The 25,011-nt window shown below is 52.3% G+C and overlaps 1 protein-coding gene across 1 annotated transcript in view; it reads right to left on the bottom strand.

Moving 5' to 3' along the window:
- Positions 1-25,011, bottom strand: part of CNTN6 (contactin 6) — a 164,964-nt gene that overhangs the window by 17,756 nt on the left and 122,197 nt on the right. Inside the window, exon 20 of the mRNA XM_037049922.1 lies at positions 11,820-11,947. Within this exon, the coding sequence (XP_036905817.1) occupies positions 11,820-11,947 (128 nt within the window). The remainder of the gene's footprint in view (positions 1-11,819; positions 11,948-25,011) is intronic.

Here is a 25,011-nt window from a genome sequence, read left to right as displayed (position 1 = left end):
TAGCGTATTATTTTTAATAAAACTAAACACACGGTTTTACTCATACTTTATATGGAAAATATTTTCTAAAAAAAATCTGTGGACTTCAAAGGATAGCCTTCCACGCACAGAAAACGCACCACGCCGTGTCTTCTCTCCCTGAAATTCCAGCCACGTCACAATCCAGACGCTGGTGGCCACTCCACAGCCACGGTACGAGGCCCCAGACTCCGTCCGCGAGATCGGAACGACAGTGGTGTGTGCGGATCCACGGGTGTAAGTTCTCACGGACGAGGGACACTGTCGTGACGGGGATTCTCCATTTCAGCTGGAGGAGCCGCACGGAAAGTCTTCCCTTTTCATCCAGATTTTGCTGTGTTAGGTCATCCATCTGTCATATCGGAAACCTTCCCTCCAGAAGTACCAGCCCTGGCGTCAGCACTTGCTCTGAGAGCCCTACAGCTCCGCCCCCCGCCCCCCCCCCGCCCCCCGAGTTTCCGAGTCCAGCTCCCAGGTGGTCCCGCCGGACTCCAGAGCCCATCAGTTCTCGCAGTGACAGGCCGTGTCTGAGGCCAAGGGTGGCTCACACAGCCCTGCCGGTCCCAGCCCGGACCCGCAGCAAGCCAGCCTCACTGACACAGAACAGGGGCGGGGCTTGGGCAGCAGGAACCTCCGAGTGATGCCGGTTAAGGAAGGAACAAGGACTCTGCTTCAGTCCATTCATGAGTTCTTCTCAGCATCCCTTCCAAGTTCTTAAGAAACTGGCATTAGAGAGACGTTTGAAGGCCACTCGGCTCAGTCCCAGGGAGTGGAAGAAGGTATGTGCCCTGCGTGGGTGCCCCTCCTGGAGGCCTGCACGGGGCGAGGACAGGGGGGGATGGGACACGAAACCCTTCCTGCTCCACAGGTGTGGGTGACGCCAGGGGGGCCTGAGTGACAGCCAGCAACACAGGACTGTCATTGGGGAAACCGAAGTTCTTTAAGCCTCTTCGGCTTGAACAATGCAAACCCAGTGAGACAGGTTAGTCCTGTATTGGGTGTGATTTTATTCCCCTACATACTCCTGAAGGATCGGTACCAATTCAAGTTCACACGTTAAGCAGGCGTGAGAATTTTCAGGAGAATGTGTTCCCATCCTGGCATCCTCAGCCCCCCTCCCCCACCCGGAAACTCTGGCTCCGTGGCTCTTCCAGGGCACGTGGAGTGTGGGTAAACGACAGCATTCGTGGAGAGTCCACAGAGTCACAAAACTTTCGTACGTCCCGTTTCAGTCCATTTCAGTGGGATAGAAACATGCGAAAATGACTTGACCTCACATCCCATTCTTACCAAGTGTAGGGGGAGGTTTAGTTAAATCCATGCTGCTCTGGGTGGGTAGCTTTACTCACATTAACATGGTCCACAGTGCCTGAGGGTTCCAGAACACGTCTGGGGTACGGGCACCTCAGGAGACGTGAAAACTAATTACTTTAAAACTTGTGTCAGAATCGCTTAGTGTGACTTCTTTAAACAGCAGTGCGGTTTGTTCCTGCATTGGTGGCCAGACACGCCCGCCCCCCCGCAGGACCCCTACGGGTGTTTAGAAGCCGGGGGAGACCGGCCCAGCGGGGCACTGGGCTCCTGACCACCCACCGGGCGTCACTTTTGTCTGTTTTGTTGCCTCCTTTACCACCTTCAGCTCGGCCGAGGCCCCCATCTGGGCGTGGCCTTCCTTCAGCCTCCCCTGTTCAGAACAGTCACGGCTCAGGGGTCTCCGAAGTTCTCTACGCCCCTCGAAAGGAGGAGACGCGCGTTAGGAAAATCGCTGAACCCCTCTCGCTCTGTGCACACAGGCGGCTCTGCCTCTGTTTGTCTCCGACATTACCGGGACGGTTGCTAGGATACCGATACAGAGGACACTGGTGTATGAATAGCTCTTGGAGCAGGTGACAAAAGTCTCTGATGTTTTCTCTTTGCCCGTTAACTTGTGGGGACTGGGACGTAAATGCTTTTAAAGCCGGATCCCTTCCCGATTCCTCAGGCCCTTCCTGTTAACACAGTAACCCTTCGCGTCCTCTCCGTCGCCTCTTCCATTTACACGCTCCATTCTGGCCCCGTCTTCCTTTCGCACACACAAGCTCCAGACACGTTTGAGCGCGTGTTTGAACGTGGTGGGTCCTCTCGGGTTTTCTTTGTGTGAAAGCACCTCCACTTGACTCAAGTGGGAGGGTTCTTTTTCTGGGAACGGAATCCGTACTGGCCATTATTTTTCAGCCCTTTGCAAAGACCGTTCTGCGGTCCCCCAGGTCCCTGGGTCCCTGCCGCTCTCTCGACTTCCAGGCCACGGCTGTCCCTTTGGGGTTGATGTGTCTTTTGCGGGAGGAGCCCTTTTCTTTCCCTTGCTCTCACTGCTCCTGTCAGCTTTCCTCTGTGTTTACCCTGAATAGGACGCCTGCTGTGCTTTTCAGTTGTTTTTAATCTAGGGCGAATATTTTGTCTTCAAGTTTCACTGAGGCCTCGCCCGCTGTCTCACGTCTCCAGCCTGTGACGAGCTACAGTGTCACCTGTGCCAGACCAGTTCAGCACCGCCCCAGGGTCCCCTAGGGCCTCGTCCGGCACCTGCCCTGTTCTCCCCGTGGGGTGCAGTCTGGGTATTTCCCGTCCACGCGTCTCCCCCTTCAGTAACCCTCCTGTCGGCTCGATCTGGTGTTGCGTGGAGTCGCTCCACCGCGCCCTCACTGTTCCCTTCTTTACTTCTCAGTTCTGGAACTTCCATGTGCTTTTCAACAGACGACACTTCTCCCCTTCGATGCTCCGTCTGGCCATCGACGTCTGACCACGCTAACCACGACTGCTTTAAAGCCCTTGTCTGGTGACTTCCGTATCAGACTTGCCTCCGGCGGCCGCTGCTGTCCGATTGTCCCCTGGGGTGGTCGTTTGTTCCCGGCTCCCCCTGGAAACATTTGATTCAACACCAGCCCCTGGGGCAGCAGTAAATGCTTTTTTATTTTGGTATGTTTTCCCAAATAGATTTACTTTTTTCAAGGAAGCAGCTGAAAAAGAACTGGACGCAGTTGGGAGTTGATACGAATTGCGTGATTCTCGGTGACGTTAAGTGCCGGCCGGTTTTGTTCTGGTTTCGCTGTTAGAAACTCGGTCCTTCAGGTGTCCCAGCTCGAGGCGGGTTGATTAGCAGGTCTCGCTCCACTCGCTGTTCCGAGCCCTGGTTCCCTCGTCCTCCTGGCGCCGCGAGACAGCCGACATTTCTGCTGAGACACTTTCTGCTTCCTGTTGGGTTGCTCGCATCTCTGACTCACACAACTTAGAAACGGGCCAATTTCCGGAGGAGAACCCCACTGGGAAGTTGGGCGCCCCCTTCTCTGCTTTTCTTTCCCCCAGAGGGTCATCCCTTGTGTTGCAAACGCCTTGATTTTTCTCACACGTTCTTCATTCTTTCATTTTTTATTTCTATAACGAGAGTGCTTGTGGCCGACGACTGGTGTGATGTGGTGGTGATGGAGTTGCTGTGACTGGCCGGGACAGAAGTCTCTCCAGTGTCATCGGTGTTTAATAATACATTGTGGGGGCGGGGAACCCGGGCCACCAGTCCGTAGGAGACTGGAGGGCAGCCAGGGCGGGACAGCTGAGGCCTTGGGGGCAAGGCGGGCCGGCGCCATGGGCAGAAGTGGAGACCTAGGTCTTGTCCCCTGGTCCAGCTCTGTGGCTGCTGGTCCTCTCTTCTCCAGGCAGAAAACCAGGGGCGAGAGGTGGGGACATTATCCTAAGGATCTGGCAAGCCTACGAGAGAGGACCTCAATTCAGTGTCCTTAAGAATTTCCCAAGGAAAAGTCCTGACCCCACCATCTCGGCCTGAAGTGTGATAAGTCGATAAGCCCCACACTCAGTCAGAGCTGTTGTAAGGCTGTGACCCCCCCCACCATAAACATGAGCAAACAACGAAGACTCAAAAAGCACCTTGTATGTCTCTTAGTAAAAAAAATACTAGGGCTTTACAGAGAAGAGGGCGCTTTGGGACAACAGACCTGCAAGAAAAGTAAAAAGCAAAGAAAACTCATCAGCGATGTTTTCAGAGAGAGGACAAGAGCAAGGTAGCATTTAAAAGCCCAGTGAAAAAATGAAAGGATACTTAAAGTTTTAAAAAACAGCAGAAACAAACAGGAAACCACATATTTGGAAGATGATCACCTAGAAGGTGGAGCAGAAAAGCTGTGCAATGCATCCTGGGAGAGAGTAACAAGCACCTCTCCGACTGCCTACTTGTCTGGGTATAGCCTAGAGACTACACAGATAAGTGTGGAAACTGGGTGAATTGCACACACAGACACATACGTACACGTTATACATACCTACCCAAGACAGACACACAGACATAACTAGACATGGGAAACCTCAGGGTAAATAGCGCACGTCTCAGAACAAGAAACGCAGGGAGTCATGAAGCGATTCAGAAGCTGGCCCAGCACGAAGAAGCCTGAGTTCCCAGGACGGCCGTGAGCCCCCAGAGCCTGATGTATGGCTGTGAGCAGACCGACCCCGGGCTCCTCAGCCTGTGGGACCCCAGGGAGAGCAGACTCCTGGGGCAGGCAGAGAGGCCCCAGACAAGGACCAGGAGTCCACCTGGTTTCGGCTTTCAGAGCACGGCAGCAGCTCCAGCCCCGAACTCTCTCTCCAGCCACACCATCCACCGAACGCAAGCACGGGCTGAAGACGTTCTCCAATGGGAGACACCTCAGAAAACTTGTGTCGCTCTTGGATTCTTTCTCAAAAGTGCCCTGGAAGAGGCGGCCTGCCCAAACGAGTGTTTGTACCCACAAAGAGCGGCCTGGCGTGCAGGCGCAGGCTGCCGCACGGAAGGGCTGGCTGACATTGAGCAGACACCAGTGAGATCAATTTGAGGAGTGAATTAATGTCAGGTCCACAGGAAACTAAGCCAGCAAAGCAAACAAGAAAATGACTAACTCGGGAAAGCAAACACCAGGCGGAAGGCAGCTCTGGAATAAACCTCGCGTGGAGAAGACAGACAAACATGCAGATCAGTGGAATGGAGACACAAATGGGCCCTGCCAGCAAGCCAGCAACAGACTAAACTAAAGATCAGGGTCGCTAATCCTGATTTAATATCCTTCCCGTCTTTGGGCTGATACTTGCCAGATGTTGCCTGTCCCCTCCGCCAGGTGCAGGACCACCTGCTCAGTGTGCCACAGGGGCGAGTCCCCCTGTGACACTCGGCTTCCCCTCCCCCACAGGCCCAGTGTAACTGAGTGTCAGCACACAGAGTCCTCATGGTCCTTGCACTCCAGTTCACCCATCCGTCCTCCGCTCCCACGTTTCAGTGAGTTGGTACACACACGAGGTCTGTCCAGAAAGGACCCGGCCTCAGACTACACAGAACAGAGACATTTATTGAAGAAGAGACAAGATATGAGATCTATTGTACACAGGACAATGACGCCTCAGTCTCCTTCAAAGGAGGCACCTTGGGACGTCACGCAGTTCTCCCAGCGTCATTAGCAACGGCAGCACGACGCTCCTTCTGCTCTGGTAGCAGAACCACGGAAGAAATTTTGCCTCGACACGTTTCATGCCAAGATCCTGCGTCAAAAGCTCAGACACGGCAGTTTCTGGAATCCCCAGATCAGCCTCTAGTTCTCACACTACCAGTCTCTGTGGATGGCAGCCTGTGCACGCTCGGCATTTCCAGGTGCTCTGCTCGTGGCAGGCTTTGCAGAACGTGGGTCACTCTCGCCAGATTCTCGGCCATCTTTGAAGCATCCCCGCCACACCTGTATTTGTGGTACACTCACTGCATCGTCCCCCAAATCCTTCTGAACCATCAGAATAGTTTCTGCAGAGGGTTGTTCAAGCTCAACACAGAATTAGGTGCAGATTTGTTGCCCTACTCGCCCAGTCATTTTGAATGCCATGGCCACACAGTGCACACGCTCACTCCACGGCGTCTGCCGCCCCCCTGGCTGGTCCAGAGGCGTCATCCCTGTTCACGCATGTGCATTCCAGTCCGTCCCCTTGGCTGCCAGGCCACATCAATGTCACACACACTGTTCTCGTTATATTAACAATGGCTAGGCCTTTTCCTGGACAAAAGACCAAGAAGCCCAGAGCAGAAGAAATAAATGAAGACTTCAGTGAGAAAAGGCAATTATCTAAAATTCGAGGGGTGCGAAAGGAAGCGCGTGTCTGAGGATCCCACGAGGTGGCAGTCGCATTTCCCCGGCAAAGTAGAGCGTGCGATGGAAACAGAGGCCCTCCGATTCCCAAATGATTAACCAGGGCCTGAGGACTCCGGCCCCAGCAGGCGCTGTGGATTCTGCCGAGTGACCCCGACACACCGTCCACTCACTCCTGAGCTGGCGCACACAGTGGGGGCGGCTGCTTATGGCACCGAGCTTGTTCCTCTGAGAAAGAGACCGTCTGCTGGGACTGCGCCGCAGGAACACAGGGGAGGGGCTGGAGAACTCCGATGCCATGCGGAGATGGGGCTAGGGGGCTCTTTGCCCTCCTGCAGGGCCTGCTAGGAAAAGGACGTTTTCTTCTGAGGGGAGGCTGGTGCGGGGACGCCAGTGCGGGGACGCCAGATGAGAAAGTTAGAGCCAGAAGAGGAGGCCGAGGCTGAGTTCGATTGGTCCGATTATTTGTGCTTCTCCACCTTGCCTTCGCTGCCTGGGAGATCCCGATACCCACTTCCTTCTCTTTTCAGGGCCCGAGGACTGAACGCCGAACTTGGGCCTGAGCGTCTTTCCCGCAGGAAGGACACACATATTCCTACAACGGTCCGGGACCCTAAGTGACCACTCGGCTCTTAAGAAATAGAATCACGGCCCCTCGACCACACGGACATGGACCACTACTGGTTCAATTATTGTCTTGAGCTCTTACATTGTTTTATGTGCAAGCTGTGTTTTTAAATCTAAGTATAGTTGGCATGTGGTGTGAAATTGGTTAGATTCATTTTAGGTGTACCGTATAACGGTTTGGCATTTTTATGCCCTACGAGGTAATCACCCAGTAATTCTCGTGATCACCTGCTTATTTTTAATGGAAATAGGACGTGGAAAGTGGGTGTTTTATGTGGAGGGAAGGAAGCCAGGCACCAGGCACCGGCTGGGAGGCTGTGGGGGAGGAATTCATGGAGGGGTGGGGGGTGGCCTGCCAGGGGGAGGCACAGGGCAGAATTCTGCAGGGTGAAGGAGACGTCTTCTGGGTGAGCACGGTTTTGGGGGCACACAGGTGGATGGGTTTGCCAAAACTCAGCCAGTGTCCACTTCAGATTTACGTAAACTTAACCTCAAGTGAAAGAGAGGAAGAGGAAACAGCGGACCCTCTTTCACGACCCAAAGCTGGAAGAGTTAGAGGGGGTACCAACCCCTTCGAGTTACAGTATTTGATGCCCCAGGCTCAGTCGGAGTCACGTGATCCAGACACAGTGTCACAACGTCTCATGCACTTATTTTAACACGAGTGTGCCGGGAGATGAGGGCAGAGGGAGGTCTGCCACTTCTCAGCACCGAGACCACGGACGGGAAGTTCCAGCATTCTGTGCCTCAGTCTCCCCATGCGCGTGGGGGCCTCTGAGCCTGGGGCAGAGTGTACAGTTCATAAACGGTAGTGAGGAGTGAGGAGGGTCGGGGAGGGGGAGAGGGTAGAAGGGGGTAAATGGTAATGGGAAAAAAGCACAATACAATAAAAATTATACTTTAAAAAACATCCACTTAGCATTATTGTCAATACTGGAGGCAGAGAGAAAACTTCATTTCTAGCTAGTACCAAAACTCACCATATATTTTTTCACCTTAAACTCCCTGCAGTTAATAATTTTGAATAAAACTGGGACTCAAATCAAGGGAGTGGACCAGAAGGAAGAAAGAAACAACCAAACAGAAAAGAAGGAAGGAACAAGAATTCAACAATATGAGAAAAGGCTTAGGAACCTCCAGGACATCTTTAAACGTTCCAACATCTGAATTATAGGGGTACCAGAAGGGGAAGAAGAACATCCATGAGTGGAACACTTATTTGAAGGCATAATAAAGGAGAACTCCCCCAAACTGGCAAAGGAAATGGACTTCCAGGAAGCTCAGAGAGTCCCAAAGAAGGTGGACCCAAGAAGGAACACACCAAGGCACATCCTAATTACATTAGCCAAGATGAAAATGAAGGAGAGAATCCTAGAAGCATCAAGGGATAAGGGGACAGTCACCTACCAAGGAGTACTCATCAGACTGTCAGTGGATTTCTCAAAAGAGACCTTACAGGCAAGAAGGGGCTGGAAAGAAGTATTCCAACTCATGAAATCCAAAGACCTACAGCCAAGATTGCTCTATCCAGCAAAGCTTTCATTTAGAATGGAAGGGCAGATAAAGTGCTTCTCAGATGAGGTCAAATTCAAGGAGTTCATCATCACCAAGCCCTTATTATATGAAATGTTAAAGGGACTTATCTAAGAAAAAGAAGATAAAAATATGAACAATGAAAGGACAGCAAACTCACAGTTATGAACAACCACACCTAAAACAGAAGCAAACTAAGAGGACAGCTAGATCAGGAGTGGAACCATAGAAATGAAGAACACATGGAGGGTTAGCAACAGGGGAGTGGGAGGAGGAGAAGAGGGAGAAGGTACAGAGATTAAGTAGCATAGATGGTAGGTAGAAAATAGACAGGGGGGAGGGCAGGAATAGTATGGGAAATACAGAATCTAAAGAACTTGTGACACATGGACATGAACAAAAGGGGGGAATGGGGGGAGGGGTGTGCAGGGTGGAGGGGAGTGAAGGGGGGAATGGGACAACTGTAGTGGCATAATCAATAAAATATATTTAAAAAATAATTTTGAGTCAAAGTCTTCCCTGGAATAGAATGCTCTGAAGCACTCTTTGCGGAGCAGTGGGTGAAGAACGAAACTTGGGCCGCGGCGGCAGGGCCAGGAGACCCCTCTGTGGTGCGGTCCACGCAGGCTTGGGCCAGCTCCAGCCCTGGTGCCACGTGGGGGAAAGCGCGCCTGTGGCAGACTCGCTGAGGCCGGCTCACCACCCCGTCCTTCAAACTGCCTCCCACCTCCTTCAGCCCCAGCGCCTCCAATTCCCCCATGAGGGTGCTTCTCGCTTGAGGGCAGAGCTGTGTCAGGGCGCACACTGGTCCTGCTGGGGAGCCCGGAGAGGCCAGCGAGAGCTGCCAGAACGGAGACTCCCCCAAACAGCGAACCTCGAAACGAACAGCGATAGACGCATTCGCGCATTAGATACGCCTTTCCAAGGTCCGACATTCCAGCTGAAAACAGCGCTGAGGCAATGAGGCCTATAATTGGACATCCGAAACCTCTCCGGTGGGGAAACAAAAACAAATGTCGCCTGCAAACAGGATCATTTTCATAGCCTGCTGTTTCTCTGTGTTTTAATAATTTGCCAAATGCCAGCTCGAATAATTTCCCCTCTTACGTGATTTTCATATACCTCTTGGTGTAAGTCACACAGTAATGTTAACCCGGGTCCTCCATCGTGAAAACCGGCGGCGCTCTCTCCCGTGACTCCGTGTCGGCGCCCATGGAAGGGGTCCCTCCGAGATGCCAGGTGGCCCCGCGGCCCCGGCAAGGCTGGCACTGCTGTGTCCGGGATGCCTGCGTGGGAAGGGGCTTCTCCCGATGCACCGAAGGAACAGAAACCTCACACAGGCGGGCGGACAACTTCAGAGTGTTCTGCACAGAGACAAGCCTTATCAGCTAAAACCTGTCTTGCCTACGTAACCACTTCCTTTTCACAAGCTGTCGAGCAACCGCATTTCTTGCGTGACCGAGGCCAGTGAAGAAATCCAAGGAGCGGTGACTGCCCTGTCAGCGTTACCGAAATCGCTCGTTTATCTGCTCTTTTCCACCCTGTTACCAGGAGGTCAGCATTTGCTGATTTTGGCCGGAGAAACAGAATTGTATTTGAGTGCGCAATGACACTGAGCTGAACGTAATAGATGAGCATGTGTGCACACGCACTTACCTGTTGTAACAAACAACCAGGTGACCACACTCTTAATAGTCAAGCAAATGGTTGAACAAACGCACATGCGCCGAGTCCCTGGGGACTTGGGAGTGTTTTCAGAATATCCCCAATACACTCAGTTTTCCCATCCTGAGAGCTCGGGAGCCTTCCAGCAGAACACAGGGCCACGCTGCACATCTGGGCCGCTGTCTTAGAACGAAGCGAGTCCCACTGCCCCCGAGGTTCTCCAAGGCGGTACGTCCCCTCTCTCTCTCTCCCGTTAACTGCTCATGGACAGCAGCCTGCCGCCAAAGGCCCCAGACCCGGGTGAGGACGGGAAACTTCTGACCAGCCCAGTCTACCCAGGAGCCGGCTTCTCCTTAATCTGTGGCGTGGAAGGACCTCCAACATTGCATTTCAGCCCCCAAACCATCTGTCCGCGCACACATCCCCCTGTTCTGTGCCGGAGCTCTCTCTGAGGATCTGGCTCTCTGCGACGGACATATGTTCCGATGTCCTATTTCACATCGGAACCCCCACCCGAGGTCTCCGTCCTGGGGAAGGTGAGTGGCAGGGACTGTTATCCTCCACGTGTTTTAACCTTCTGCTGGGCACGAATGAGGAAAAGGCATGAAACCTCCGCCCCTTCTTCATTGGTAATGAAGTGATAAGTCTCCCTTCCTCTCCATTAATGAACAAGCACGTCATTCACTCCCGTGTGAAGTGGTCACACGTGTCAGCACAGGGCGTTACCGAACAGCTGCTGGGGGAACAACGCCTGTGGTTCGGCACGGCCACACTCCTCGGGGCACGACGCCCGCCTCTGTCGTGAGACTCTGACAGTGCAGCACTGGGGGCGGGAAGTCTTCAAAGAGCGCCGCCCTGGTGGACACAGGTCCCACGGGCCCCACGTTCCCTGGCATTTCAGACAATCGTCAGCATGACAAGGAGACAGGGCTGGCTGGGCTGCGCACTGGGGACGGGGGTGTCCAGGTCCCTGGGTCAGCGGACAGGACAGCTGAAGTGCCCAGCTAACCACTTTGTAGCGAAGTCATTTGTTTTTAATAAAAAATGATGATAAAGCACCAGTGGCTGAATCTAATCATTTGGGCTTAATCAGCTGCTTAAACTCCTTTCTCAAGACCATCATTTTTGTCATCCAGGAGGCAGCGGAAGGAGCAAAGTGACTTGGCTTCTGGTGACCACGCTGGTTTGGGGAGCTCGGGCTCAATGCGGCAAGGTGTCCCTGGCGGAGAGAGGACACTTCCCACCCTGACTGTGTCCCCTGGGCCTTCGGACCAGTGCCAGCGCAAAGCTCTGCAGAGTGCAGTGTGTGTTCCTGTCCCCCCCGCAGTATGGCCCCGTTCACCGTGACGGGACTAGGGCAGGGACCCCCCCGGACACCAACGCTTTGGTTTTCTCCTCCCCGAAAAGAACTGCTTATCAAAGCATAAGCAAGAGTGTCTGCGTCGCATGAGTCACGCACCTGGGACCGTGGAACTGAACAAGCTGGTTATGAACCAAACAGCCCTGTGCCCAGGTAAAAATGCCGTGCAAAACCAGACTTTCTGAAAAACATTGTCCCTTAACTTTATCGAAGTGTTCAGGGGCCCCCCACAGAGGCATTTGTGAAGATTCTGATGTTTTAAGCGCCTGTTTTAATTCTGTGTGATTACCCACCAACAGCATTTCACCTATATAGTGCTCGTGTGTTCACACGGGCTGCGGGAGGCCACTGGGGGAGAGCCCATGCCGTTCGTGAACACAGACACTGCTCACGTGTTTCCCACATGCGGTGGGATGGGGGTGTGACCTGTGGGAGCGGGCTCGCCAGCTCCCCTCGGAGGGCCCAGGTACCTTTCACGACGAGGCTGCCCGTGTTCTTCGCCACACCGAACCGGTTGGTTGCGACGCAGGTGTAGGGTCCCGCGTCTGACCTGGTCACGTTATGTATCTTCAGGCTGCCGTCCTCTGAGAGAGACACCCTAAAAAGAAAACACGAGATGGGTGGAAGTGGGGCCCTTTGAAATCCATGTCTTCACCGTGTGTCCATTTTACAGGTGACCAAACCGTGGGTGGTGTTGACAGATTGAATGCGCTGTGTTCTTAATCATCGGCCCCCTCGGGTCCACGTGTTAGACAGAGTACGTGGGCGATTTGTGCGCTCGTGTCCTGACACAGTACTGATGATTACTATGCGGTAATCTGAGGGAACCTTGCTGATGTCGGGGCACATTAAAAACCAGAGGACTGTTTGATTAGTGACAATGCAGCTGGCCACCGTGCACTCGGGGAAGTCAGCTCTCTGGGGAAAACTGAGCTTGGCCTTAGGGAAGTGGAAGCCAGTTTTCACGTGGAACAGCCTGGGGTTTTACAAACCTGCTCCCATTTGTCCCTGCCTGCCACCGAACAACAGGTGCTCAGCCATGGCAGTCTTTGCCGGTGCCGGAGACTCGCAGGACGACCCACACGGCTCTGTGGCCAAGAGCCCCCCTCCGTTAGGTGGCCCCAGTGGAGTAGAAAGAAGGGAGGCTTCATGAATCAGACCCGATTAAATGTCCCTGCAATCTGCGCAGACATACAGTTCACAAAGAAGGGGCAGCCATCGAAGAGGTCCCCCTCTTTTGGAAAAGGGATCCATGTTCTATTTCCCGGAAACTCAGAAGCAGTCAGAATTGCAAGCACCAGAAGGCAGTGGTAACAGAGGAAACCCTGACATTGGTTTCTTGACAAAATCACCATCAAACACGTGCACACAAATGAGAACCAGAGCCCGTGCTCGATTTGATGTCTTATAAATTTAATTACCAACCTTTAGAAACACATCCCTAACAACAACAAAAAAAACACAAGTGTTTATCGAGGGCTGTATGGAAATGAGTGATGCAAACTGATTTTTATTTCCAATCGCTTTGAAGGCAAGAGAGATGGGAAGGTTGCCACCCACATCACACCCATTACCAGTAACAGAACGGTAGTTGTTGCCAGGCGGACGTGTCGCTTCTGACGTGTGTCCCGAGCGGTGCAGCTAATATGATTAATTACCCAATTGGAAACACAGCAAACACCCGCCAACGGCGATTTGCACAGAAGTGGCTACTGCCGCTGCCTTTGTCATCGGTGACAGGGTCCGCACTCCGTCCTCGGGTTGGAGGAAGGAACTGCGTCTGGGTTTGGGCGGCTCCTGGTGCAGAATCGGATGTTTTTAAAGTCGTGACCTCGGAGCACTTCCCAACAGCAGACGTTTGATATCTCATTTAATCTCTGAAATGTCTGGTTTCCTGATCCCCATTTACATTAACCACTGAACCAGGCAATTATCGGCACAGCAGCAGAGCGAGTCTGCCGGGCGGCGCGCACGTGGCCGGCCACCGGGCTTTCTCGGGCTTAATTGGAAGAGGCGGAAGTGGGGAGCGTGGCAGGCATCGCGGGCCTCTAGGACTGAGGGATAATTAAGAATTTTCAGCCACAAACAACCGCTACATTTTGTCTAATAAAATATTTTAAATGAACAAAAAATCTACCCGAAGGCCATTAGACAAATGTGCCAGCCAGTAATCCCACTGTGTATATGTCATGTAACTTTTTTCTTGACTTTCGGAACGGTTCATGTTAATGACGGTTTGGTGTCAGCCTTCTCCGTGTCTTAGGATTTGTTCAATGACATTGCCTACATTGAATTAGAACTGTCGTTTCTGACACCCGGTGTTTCTTCTGAAATCTTAATCGATAGTTGGCAAGTGCCCAGGAGTGTGGGCAGTACCGAGAAGGCAGACTGACCGAGAAAAGTTAAGATCTGTCCGAGACGAAACAGCCCACACGTGTTCGAGAAGGTGGGGAGTCTCGTCCGATGGTCTCCAGCGCTCTCCTTCTTCCTGGAACGTGACCTCGCCTTGCTCGCAGCAAACGAACCCTGCGTGGGAACTGCGTGCGGCGTGCGAGAAGCTCCCGCTGAGTTGTCCTCGGTCGCCCGAAGGACAGGTGCACGAGTTTGTTTCTCAGAGCGTGAACCAGACTCTGCATTTCAGCAACACACGGAGCGGTCGGCATGCACAGTAAAATTGGAGGAGCGCTGATCGATTTATTAAGTATCAAACTTTAGTCTATAGAGATTGTCTTTATTTCTAAGTAGGAATCCATCTTGTTTTTGTAAGATCAGAATGCAAAAATTATGTAAGAATAAAAAAGTTAGACTTACATGATTTATGAAAATAACCAAACTAGTAACCGATCTGATTTATAATTTATTTAAAAATAGATTATTTCATGATAAATCTCCCAAGTGATCTAGGGTATGTGATCCAGATATTTAACTCTAATTGGAAATTTTATCACATGCTAAGAAGTATGAATATTTCAACTTTTCATTTAATGCTTTTTTACTAATAAGATTTTAAAATACAGTAGGAAAATTTAATCTGTGACATTGCAGATGGGACCAAACCAGCTAATCACAGCCCTAATTTTATGCAGAATAATTGAGCAAAAATACTGAAGAAAAGGGAGCGTTCCCAGTTCTGTCAAATGCCATACCTGGTTGAGCAGAAATTCTTTTTTGAAAATCCACCTGAGATCAAATTGTACAAAGCTGCTGACATTTTCAGGTAAGTAAGGGTTCGTGTGTAAAATTAACTGGAGCATGTTAACTGATGAACTTGCTAACATTCATAAATAATAACAAAGACTGACTTTTTTATTTTCTCTGCAATATTTTAGAAGCTATTTTCATTGTACAGGAAGGTTGAAAGGACATATTAATACACTAGGTCAAATATCACCCCTATTTCATATAGGCCACTCTAGCATGGAGCCGCAAAGGTTGGCTATCTGCAAACGAGGGGAACATGGTCTGGTGATAAAAACGGAGGTGTGCAGGAATAATTTTGACCTGAAGTGGGTCTCTTTTAGGCAACATGTATAAAGGCCTTGTTTTGTTATTCATCCAGTCACCCTATGCCTTTTGAGTAGAGCATTAATCCATTTGCATTTATAGTAATTGTTGATAAGGTATGTATTTATGGCCATTTGATCATTCACATTTCTTATCTTTCTTCATCATCAACAAAAGACCCTTTAGCATTTCTGGTAACACTGGTTTGGTGGGGATGAAGTCCTTTAGCTTTTACTTGTCTTGGATGCTCTTGGCCTGTCCTTTGATTTTAAACACTGTCTCTGCTGGACAGAGCAGCCTTAGCTGTACGTCACTGCTCGTCATCACTTTGAATACTTCTTGCCAGTCCCTTGTGGCCTGCAAAGATCCTGTTGAGAAATCAGCTGACAGTCTTATGGGAGCCCCCCTTGCAGATAACTAACTGCTTTTTTCTTGCTCCTTTTCACTCACTTTGTTTTTAACCTTTGCATTTTACTTGTAATATGGCGTGTCTTGGTGTGGGCCTCTCCGGATTCATCTTGTTTGGGACTCTCTGTGCTTCCTCGGAGGTCTGTTTCCTTCACCAGGTTAGGGAAGTTTTCTGTCATTATTTTTCCATGGGTTTTCGACTTCTTGCTCTCTCCCTTCTCCACCCAGCATCCCCGTGATGGGAATGTTGGTTGAAGTCGTCCTGGAGACTCCTCATACCATTCTCATTTTCAGGGATTGGTTTTATTTTTTACTGTTCTCATCGGGCATTTTTTGCTTCCTTATCTTCCAAATCGCCGACTGGATTCTTGGCTTCATCCATGCTATTGTTGATTCCCTGTGTTCTTCATTTCGGTTAATGTTTTCTTCATACCTGACTCGTTCTTTTTTATGTTCTATATCTCTGTTTTCACAATGCCTATCTCTTTGTTGGCATTCTTACTGAGTTCACCTACTCTTCCCCCAAGTTCACTGGACATTTTTATGACTAGTGTTTTAAACTCTGCATCTGGTGGATCTCTGTCTCCATTTCACTCAGTTCTTTTCTGGAGTTTTGATCTTTTCTTTCATTTGGGATGTATTCCTTCGTCTCCTCGTTTTGGCCGCCTCCCTGTGTTCGTCTGTATGTATGAAGCAGAGCGGCCACATCTCTGAGGTTTGGTAGAGTGGTCTTACCCAGTGGTTTTCCTATAGGGTACACAGGCACCGTCTCCCCGATCACCCGAGCCGGGTGCTTCTGGGGCGCCCCCGCCCCAGTGTGGGCCGTGTACACGCTTCCATTGCAGTTGAGCCTTGATTGCCGTTGGCAAGTTAACGGAAGGGCTTCACCCCCAGCTGCCAGGACTGCTGAGACCGCCGTGGAAGGTCTGCTGTGGCCGGCACCACAGAGCGGGCCTTACTGATGCTTCGGTGGGGCCCTGAGTCTGCTGCGGAGCGTGTTGCTTATGGAGGGGGCTGGGTGGTGCTTTGATGTGGTCTGAAGCTCCCCACCTGGCACACTGGCTCTGGGGCCTTCTGGCAGGTGCAGCCCAAGGTCAGCTGCCACCCGTGCCTGCCCGAGGCCACCTAGCACGAGCTGCAGGTGGTTACTACTTATGCTGGGCTTGGGGGTGCCCAGGAGAGGCCAAGCTGCAAACCGAGACTGGCTGCCACTTGGGCTGGGCCCGGGCCCACTTTGTGAGAGGCACGGGGTGTGCTGGAACCAGGGGCTGCTCATGTGAGAGATTTTAAGAGAGTCTGCAGCGTGGCCGAAGACAGGCCACCTGCATGGAAAAGCCACTGGAAGTGGCTCAGGTGGGCCCACGAGTTGGGTGGAGTGGGGTCTCAGAGAATCACCAGGGACTGTAGGCTTTATTGGGGGTGGGCTCAGCAGAGGAACAATGGCCTCTGCCAGCCCTTCTGTTTGGGAGGACGCTGCCCCTCCGGCTCTTGCCCCCAAGCCAGGCCATTCGGTTTCTCCCTGTGGTCTCTGGTGCCTTTCGAGCCGCTGCCTCAGTGCTGGAGCTCAGAGGGAGTGAGCCTGAGTAGGTCCATGTTCTGGCCCTTTGAGAGGAGCGCCTGGGGCTCCAGTAGCAATTTGTCTCCCTCAGCCACACTCCCATCGACTGAACAGCCAGAAGTTACGGGGACTTCTCTTCCTGGCGCCGGGACCCTGGACTGAGGGTCCTGCTGCAGCACTGGAACCCTCGCTCTTAGGGGGACCTCCCCCCTGGTTTTCGTCTACCACACAGGGGTGTGGGGCCAGCCTGTCCATGTCTCCACGTGGCTGCTTCTTTATGCCCTTAGCTGCAGGCCTTCCATCCAGCCAGATCTCAGGTGTTTGTGAATGGCGGCTGCCCTGTAGTTTTAGCTGTAACTTCCATGGGGTGGCGGAAGGAGGCGAGCCCCACATTCACCTGCACCACCCCCTTGGCTGGAACCCCGAGATCCTTCCTAAAACAGAGAATGCCCCTCCTTCTCGCTTGCCCTGCTCCGCAGCTACGCTATTGGCGGCAGAGCAGGTGAGGGCACGGGGCCAAAGGGCTGGTCACCGAACCTGACCTCCACGTGTCCAGTTTGTGTATCAGCGAGCAGGCTCCTTGGCAGCCCGGGTCTCCGGCTTTCTCTTCTGTGGCCTGGGGACCCTCAGGCTGTCTGCGTCACGGAGTAACGAGGCGTGGGTGGCATGAGCTATTTTAAGTGCCCAGCACTCGGTCTGACTCCTGGTTAGCAGGCACTGGACCCGTTTTCGTGAACCAGTTTCCAGCCCTGGCAGAGGACGCAAGGGTTTCCCCGCCTTCGTGAACAGAAACCGGGATGCGAGGTAGTGTCAGGTCGTAGTTCGGTTGGAACAGAGGGGTCTGCAGGGTGTGTGCCGAAGACCCTCTTTGAATCCACCCGCGTCCCTACCTGTGCGCTTGGCACTTGAACTTTCTGACCCACGATGCGCTCCTTTTTATCTGGGGAACGGTGCTAGGGTTGTTCTGAGAACTGAATGAGTTCAGTGCCAGTGATTAATCTTATTCTTAGTCCGGGCTGACACTGGTATCTGGCCGCTCCTTCCCCCACACCTCAGGCTAGCATTTCTGATTCTCACCTGCTTCTTCCTCATGCCTGAGGCCCACCCAGACTTGACTGAGGGGCACGGCCCCGGCTTTCGCTAAGTCGCGGTGCTCAGTCACTGGATGGTCTTGGTGTCACTGAGCTGACACTCCCCTCATGGGCGCCTCTCCTGTCCTGTCTCTTCCACTGTAATCATCCCCCGGTTCAGCATCACACCCTTTTCGTGGAGTCTTGCTCCTCAGATACCCACTTCATAGAGCACTTCAGCTGTTCACACGATTGAATAGAAGATTCCCCCCAAGTTACCCAAGCTCAGCATTGCACTTAGATGATTAAACCACACACTAAGGCACTTGCATTTAAAATGTTCCGTAAAACATTAGAATATCGAGACGTGTCCATGTGTAGACGCATCACCGCCGTTTAACAACAGAAAAACTGGGAGTGAGCGTTGGAGAGGGGCCCGCCACTCCTGGGATCGTGCTGTGGGCGCAGAAGGAGGGAGAACCCGGGAGGAGCGAGCTGCGTCTGGCGGCGGGCGGCGGGGAGCTTCGCAGCGGCACTAGAGAACAGGATGCGCAGAAAACGGGGTCGCACACGTGTGCACACGTGTCACATTAACCGAGGAGCCGAAGGCAGACCCCGCAGCGTGATGGAGTGCACAACGCTGCGGTCGCCCACTGCCGGGGGCGGCACGGGGCAGACTCGGGAACCACGTGGCCGCCCTGCCCAGCCCCTGACCTTGGACCCTGGTCTGCCAGCCCAGCTGCAGTGGGTGAAGCACCAGGGGGGCAAATGGCGCCGCAAGGGAAGTCCCGGGACGCTTTCACCCAGACCGCAGGTCTGATTTTGTGCGGTCCCTGGGAGCTGCATAGAGACGCATGTGACGCCTTCTTCCCGTTGCTTTGCTGGGTTGCTTGTGATTCCTGTTCCTTTAAACCTCAGAAAAATGAGAGACATTAGCACTCACATCTGTTTTATCGACTAATCGGATGCACATCCAGTCTTCAGTTTATCCATGTACAGAAAGCGGACCTGCACAAGTGGATGCCAGCGTGGAGCTGGGGAAGGAGGCAGGCTCTGGCTTTTCGGTTTGACATCGGCCACAGCCCCTCGTGGGGTCTGAGGACATCGACAGGTAGCAAGAGCTGAGTTTCCGAGGCTGTCAGAAACCAGGACACGGGGCAATTATCATTTCTTGTTGCCGAAACTGGAGCAACACTGCTATTTTTATAGTTAGATTATTAACTGGAGTATTGCTTCCAGTTTTGTTCAAGATAATACTGTCGACCATGAAATTTTAATTGACTGTCTAATTTTACTGATTTCTAGAAAATGTAAAATAAATTGGAACGTGTGTGTAAATTTTAACTCTTCGCAGTTTAGATTTTAGGTAAAGTGTCTCACCGGGACCCACCTTAGATCAAATATTGATATTTCATTTAATAACTGTAGCACTTGGTTATCATAATTCATGTGTGACGTCCAAGCCAAGCTCGGTGTCATTTTGTGGCTTATCTTTTTAAAATCCCTTATTTTAACAAGCTGCAAGAAATGACAGGCATGATCTACAAACAAGTCAACACCAAGACTTGATCATTTAAACCCAGGGAAAGGTCCTTGCTGTCCCTCTCTGTCAATGACTGTCAATGGCTGGGATAGCAATTAGACGTGGGAACACCGCACCCCCCCTGGCCAGGGCCAATTCAGGGACTTAATCGATGGATTAAGGAGAACCTCCATCGTTATTCCTCCGAAGATGATCGGAGCAGGAAAACACCGGAGGGAGATAACCCAGGAAAAATGGCCCAACCAGAGAGAAAGAGGGAGGGGGAGGGAGGAGCGGAAACGCATCGCCCTCTCAGGAGAAAATCCAGCCGCTGTACTAATCGATGCAGGAGTCGGTCGTTAGCCAACTGCAACCGTCTACAGGTTTTCATCAGTTCTAAACGAGGAGACACGTGTCAGAAAATTCAAGAAAAACTATGGGAGAAATTCTTAATTACATTGGTCACCTCTCCAATTTGCCTTTTAGGAAAGGACGTGCATTTTGTGGTCAGGAAACAAATGTTCCTGATTCACAAACAGAGCACGACCCCTCAGACCGCCCGACGGAAGCCTGCCTCTCGGCCCCCATCTCCGGGAGCACTCACACCGGGCCCTGGAATCGCATCCAGCCTCCTGCTGTGTCCCCTCCTGTCCCCAAGTAGCTGCCGCCTCCGCCCGTTTGCCCTCGGCTCTGTGCCGGCGGGCACCCGGCGAGGACACGCAGCGTTCTCCCTCAACCCCTGCCTCCCAGTCAGTACAGCCCAGCGCCCCCCAAATGCAAGGACTGGTTATTTTCCACACCAATGCCTCATATTCAGGGAGGCCTGGTGATAGCCTAACCCCAGCCAGGATGCTGGCTTCTGGTCCTGAGTCAGCGCTTTCTTTCCCGAAATCACTAGCTGAATCTTTATGCTGCCTTGCATTTTGAATTTTCTTTTTTTAAGAGTTAAGAAAAAAAACAGACTCACAAAAAAGTTGAAAGAAAGGTGCAGAGATGCTCATGTATCTCCCCACACGCACGGCCCCCCGCATCACCAACACCCCCCCCTGCGGTCCATCGGCTACCTCTGACGAACCTGCCCCCGCGCTTCAGGGTCACCCGAGGTCCCGGTTTCCCTTCGGGTCCACCTTCGCCGCGGCACGTTCTGTGCGTTTGGAAAGGCGTGGGGTAACACGCGTCCACCATTCCCACACCGCCAGTATTTTCGGGGTCCTGAAAGTGCTCTGCGCCCCACCCATCCATCGCCCCTCCCTCACCCCTTGCAGCCACGACGTGTGCACCGTCTGCACGGTGTTGCCTTTCCCAGAATGTGACTGAGTGGCGGTCACACGACGTGCAGCCTTTCAGAGCGGTGTCGTTTGCTCTGTAATTTGTATTTGAGGTTCTTCCATGGCTCTTCCTGGCCTTGCAGCTTGTCCCTTTCTCGTGCTGACCCACATTCTACTGTCTGGACGGACCACGGTTTATTACCCGTCACCTACTTACTGAAGGGCGTCTTTGTTGCTTCCCGATTCAGGGAGTCATGAACAAAGCTGCTCTAACACCCACAAGCAGCTTCTTGTGGAGACACATTTTCAATGCGTTTGAGTCAATACCAAGGAGCGTGACTGGTGGGTCGCGGAGCCAGAGGGTGTTTAGTTCTGTAAGAAACCGTCAAACTGCCTTCCCCATTGGCCACGCCCTTGTCCATTCCCACCCGCAGTGCGTGAGCCTCCTGCCGCCCCCCACGCCCCCGCCTGCCCCGGGCGAGGCCACTCTCGAGGGTCTGCCTCTAGGGTCACAGACTCGGTCTCTCCTACATTAAAGAGCAACGGGATGTCGTTGAAGGTGGCACGTGGCACCCTGGCCACGTGGCTCAGCTGGTTGGAACGTCATCCCACACACCCTAAGGCTGTGTGTTCCGTTCCTGGTCAGGGCGCATACCTAGGTTGTAGGTTCAATCCCCGGTCTGAGTGCATACAAGAGGCAACCAATTGCTGTTTCTCTCTTACATCAATCTCTCTCTCTCCCCACCTTCCCTTCTCTTTAGAATCAATAAACATATCCTTGGATGTGAATTTAAAAAATTATGTAAAAAAAGATTACATGCAACATTGGAGTCAGAGCTTCCTGCAATTGGAAGCTTTTATATCTTTTATTAAAATATAAATAAATAGCTCTGGCTGGTGTGGCTCAGTGGATTGAGCACAGGCCTGCGAACCAAAGGTCACTGGTTCTATTCCCAGTCAGGGCACATGCCTGGGTTCCAGTCCAGGTCCCCAGTGGGGGCACTTGAGAGGCAACTACACATTGATGTTTCCTTCTCACTCTTCCTGCCTCCCTCTCTCTACAAATACATTTTAAAAAATTAAAGATATATGAATACATCACGCTCCCCTCATAGTTATCTTGAGAAAACCAGAAGACGTGAGCCATCCCTGCACGGTGCCCATGACAGGCACTCTGCAGATGGGTGTCATGATTGTTGTCATTATCACGTGATGACTCACAGGGCGTGGGGACCATGGGTTTCTGGCCGTGCCGGTTAACTGGATCTCAGACAGAATGAAACTGAGCGTGGCTGAGTCTATCTGAGCATGGCTGAGCAGTCAGGGCGCCACCTGTGGACACGGAACGAGTTTGCTCGTGGAGGAATCTTGGGGAAACGGACCCTGTGAGTCCTGAACGCTGATCCGCATCAGCTTTGAAGGGCCACAGTTAGGGACCTGCTATGGAGGAAGCGGCCGCATAACGAGCCTGACCCCTCACCTCCTCTTCGGGGGAGAGTTCTTGGGAGCCAGGTCAGTGGCCTCCCGGACATGGGGTCAGTGACCGTCCTCCCTGCCTTCTGTCTGTGGTGACACCCGCCTCGCTGCACTGGGGCTGCTGACCATCTGCCTCCCCCACGAGCCTCTGAGCTCATTCAAATGCGTGCGCCCCCCCAGCTCCGCAGGCCTGTCACGCTGGTTTGCAGCTGTGCTCATAAATAAATGAGGGGTTTGGCAAGTCACACGGGGGGATCAGATTTGTCACTCCCAACAGCAGTTCTCAAACTGTGCTCTCAGGAGACCCCAGGGATCTGGGGGGGGCACCATGGGCTGTTTGGGGGGCAGGGACAGAGGAGGGCTGGAGCCCAGTGGGCCTGACCCTCCAGGACATTAGGCAGATTGCTTCAATTTACACTGTCTTATGAAATGGATGCTTGTATAAATTTCACTGGAAAAATCAAAAAGTTCCACTGTGGAGAAAGATGAAAAAAAATCCAGAAATGGGGAAACAGGAGCCAGTGAGTAAAATCGCCGCTTTAACAGGACACCCTCTCCGGTCAGCAGGTGTGTGGGAGACCGACCCCCACACAAAAGGCCTGGGTCCCAGTTTTTCACCTGGGTCGTAATTTCTGTCAGGATAACAATGCTCCTCCCATCTATTTACTTCTATTTCGTTTCCACACTCCCACCAGCATCTGTGCGAAGGTGCGGGTGCCGAGCAGCTGTGTCCTAAGTGGGGAGCATTTTACTTCCAGCAATCCCTTCATTTTACACCAAGTAACCCCTTCTTTGCTCAAAATCAAGCCAGGGGTAAAAGGTCATTTGTATAAACTGCACTAAGAACTGACCTTTTCTGCCTATACAGTTATTGCTGCTGAATATTTATGCAGACTTTGGAAGATATGAATGTCACTCCGAAGTGACCAAAAGCCCAATAGTAATTGGACAGCTTTCGAAGGTAAACTGTATTCACATTTTCAAAAAGTTCCTGGACTGAGGACGTGCGTCTCCTCAGCAGTGAGATGAGAGGAGGGGCTGAGCATTTTAGCACAGGAAGCAAAGTTCTGGAAGAAAAGGCGATGAACCGGTTTCTGTTTTTTAAGGAGTGTGTTTGCACCACACCATTGTTTCCCTGGGTCATATTTTGTCAGCTCAGCTTCTTCTAGGAGCAGACAGAGAGAATTGATGAAAGTGCGTGGGCTTCCGGTCAAGATGGTGGCGTAGGGAGACATGGCTCTTGTCTCTTTAATGATCACATCCAAGTTACAACTAAAATATGGGAGAACCATCACTCAGAACCACCAGAAATCGAGTAGAATGGAAGTCTGACAACTACAGAATTGAAGAAACCACATCCATCCAGACTGGCAGGAGGGACACGGATATGAGACAGGCTGGCCCCACACCCACGTGGATGAAAGTTTGGGAGGGATGTCTCAGGAGAGTCCAAGCCCCCACCAGGCCCCCCAGCCCAGGGTTCCAGTGCCAGGGAGATAAGTCCCCACAGCTCCTGGCTACAAAAACCAGTGGGGACTGAGTCAGTAGAGGAGGCTACTGGAGCCCCAAGCAGTTCCTCCTGGGGAGCCCACACACGGACCCGCCTACTCAGACTCGCTCCCTCTGAGCTCCAGCCCCGGGCGGCAGCCCCAGTGGTTCACAGGGAGAGACCGACGTGTCTGGCCTTGGGGCAAGGAGAAGCCATTGTCCCTTTGCTGAGCCCTCCCCCCACAGAGCCAGTGGGCTGGGGCCACATCTGAGATACCGTCCACCTGGCTAACGGAGTGTGACGTGCCTGGGAGATCCTTAGAGGCTCTATCCCACCCAACTTATGGGCCCACCCGAGATGCTTTTCCATAAGAACGGCTGGTCTGGGCTCCTAAATCCTGTCAAACAAGCAACAGCTGGCCTCAGTGAGCCCCAGCGGCACCCTGATTACAGTCACAGACCCACTTCACCTGAGAATCTGCAAGCCCAGCACAGGTGGCAGCCATCTCAGATTGCTGTCAGCTGAGGCAGGGCGGCCCGGGCAAAACATTGGTAGGGGCTGACTGTGCCTTGAACCGCCCAGAAACCCCGGGGCCAGCACACCCAGCGGACAGCCATAGACCAGGTCAGAGCACCACCACCTGCCCCTGCACAGCTGATCCTCCACGGAGGGCGGAGGTTTGTGGTCATTGGTCACAGCCAGTCCTTGCAGCTGACTGGCCTGGGCCCATCCCTCTCCCACTGATCTGCCAACAGCAACCAAGGCTCAGCTGGAAGAGGAGGGTGTGCTCAGCCCACACGAAGGGTGCACCTTGAGTGCCCAGCTTGGGTGACAGGGGAGGCTGTGCCACTGGACCCTACAGGACACCTACTGCATTAGGCCACAGTACCAAGACCCAAAGTCAAAACAGCTCTACCTAATACACAGAAACTGACACAGGGAGGCTGCCAAAATGAGGAGACCAAGAAACATGGCCCAAGTGAAAGAAGAGATCGAAACTCCAGAAAAACAGCTAAATGAAATGCAGATAAACAGCCTATCAGGTGCAGAGCTCGAAACACTGATGATCGGGATGCTCAAGGAACGCAGCGAGGAACTCGGCAGTGTAAGAAAAAACCCAGTCAGAAATGAAGGACGCACTAACTGAAATAAAGAACAGTAGAGTGGATGGAGCTGAGAATCAAATCAATGATTTGGAACGTAAGCAAGCAAAAATCAACCATGCAGAACAAGAAGGAGAAGAGAAAAAACAAGAAATTGGAACTCCATCTGAAAAAAAGTGAAAAAAACTTCCCTAGTTTGGTGAAGGAAATAGACATGCAAGTCCAGGAAGCACAGAGAGTCCCAAATATGATGGATGCGAAGAG

The sequence above is a fragment of the Sturnira hondurensis genome, unplaced genomic scaffold (assembly GCF_014824575.4).
Source record: "Sturnira hondurensis isolate 20B ecotype Veracruz unplaced genomic scaffold, ASM1482457v3 Scaffold0006496, whole genome shotgun sequence".
Taxonomy (NCBI): domain Eukaryota; kingdom Metazoa; phylum Chordata; class Mammalia; order Chiroptera; family Phyllostomidae; genus Sturnira; species Sturnira hondurensis.
Note: the sequence above shows the minus strand (reverse complement) of the source record. Positions and strands in the feature narration are given on the sequence as shown.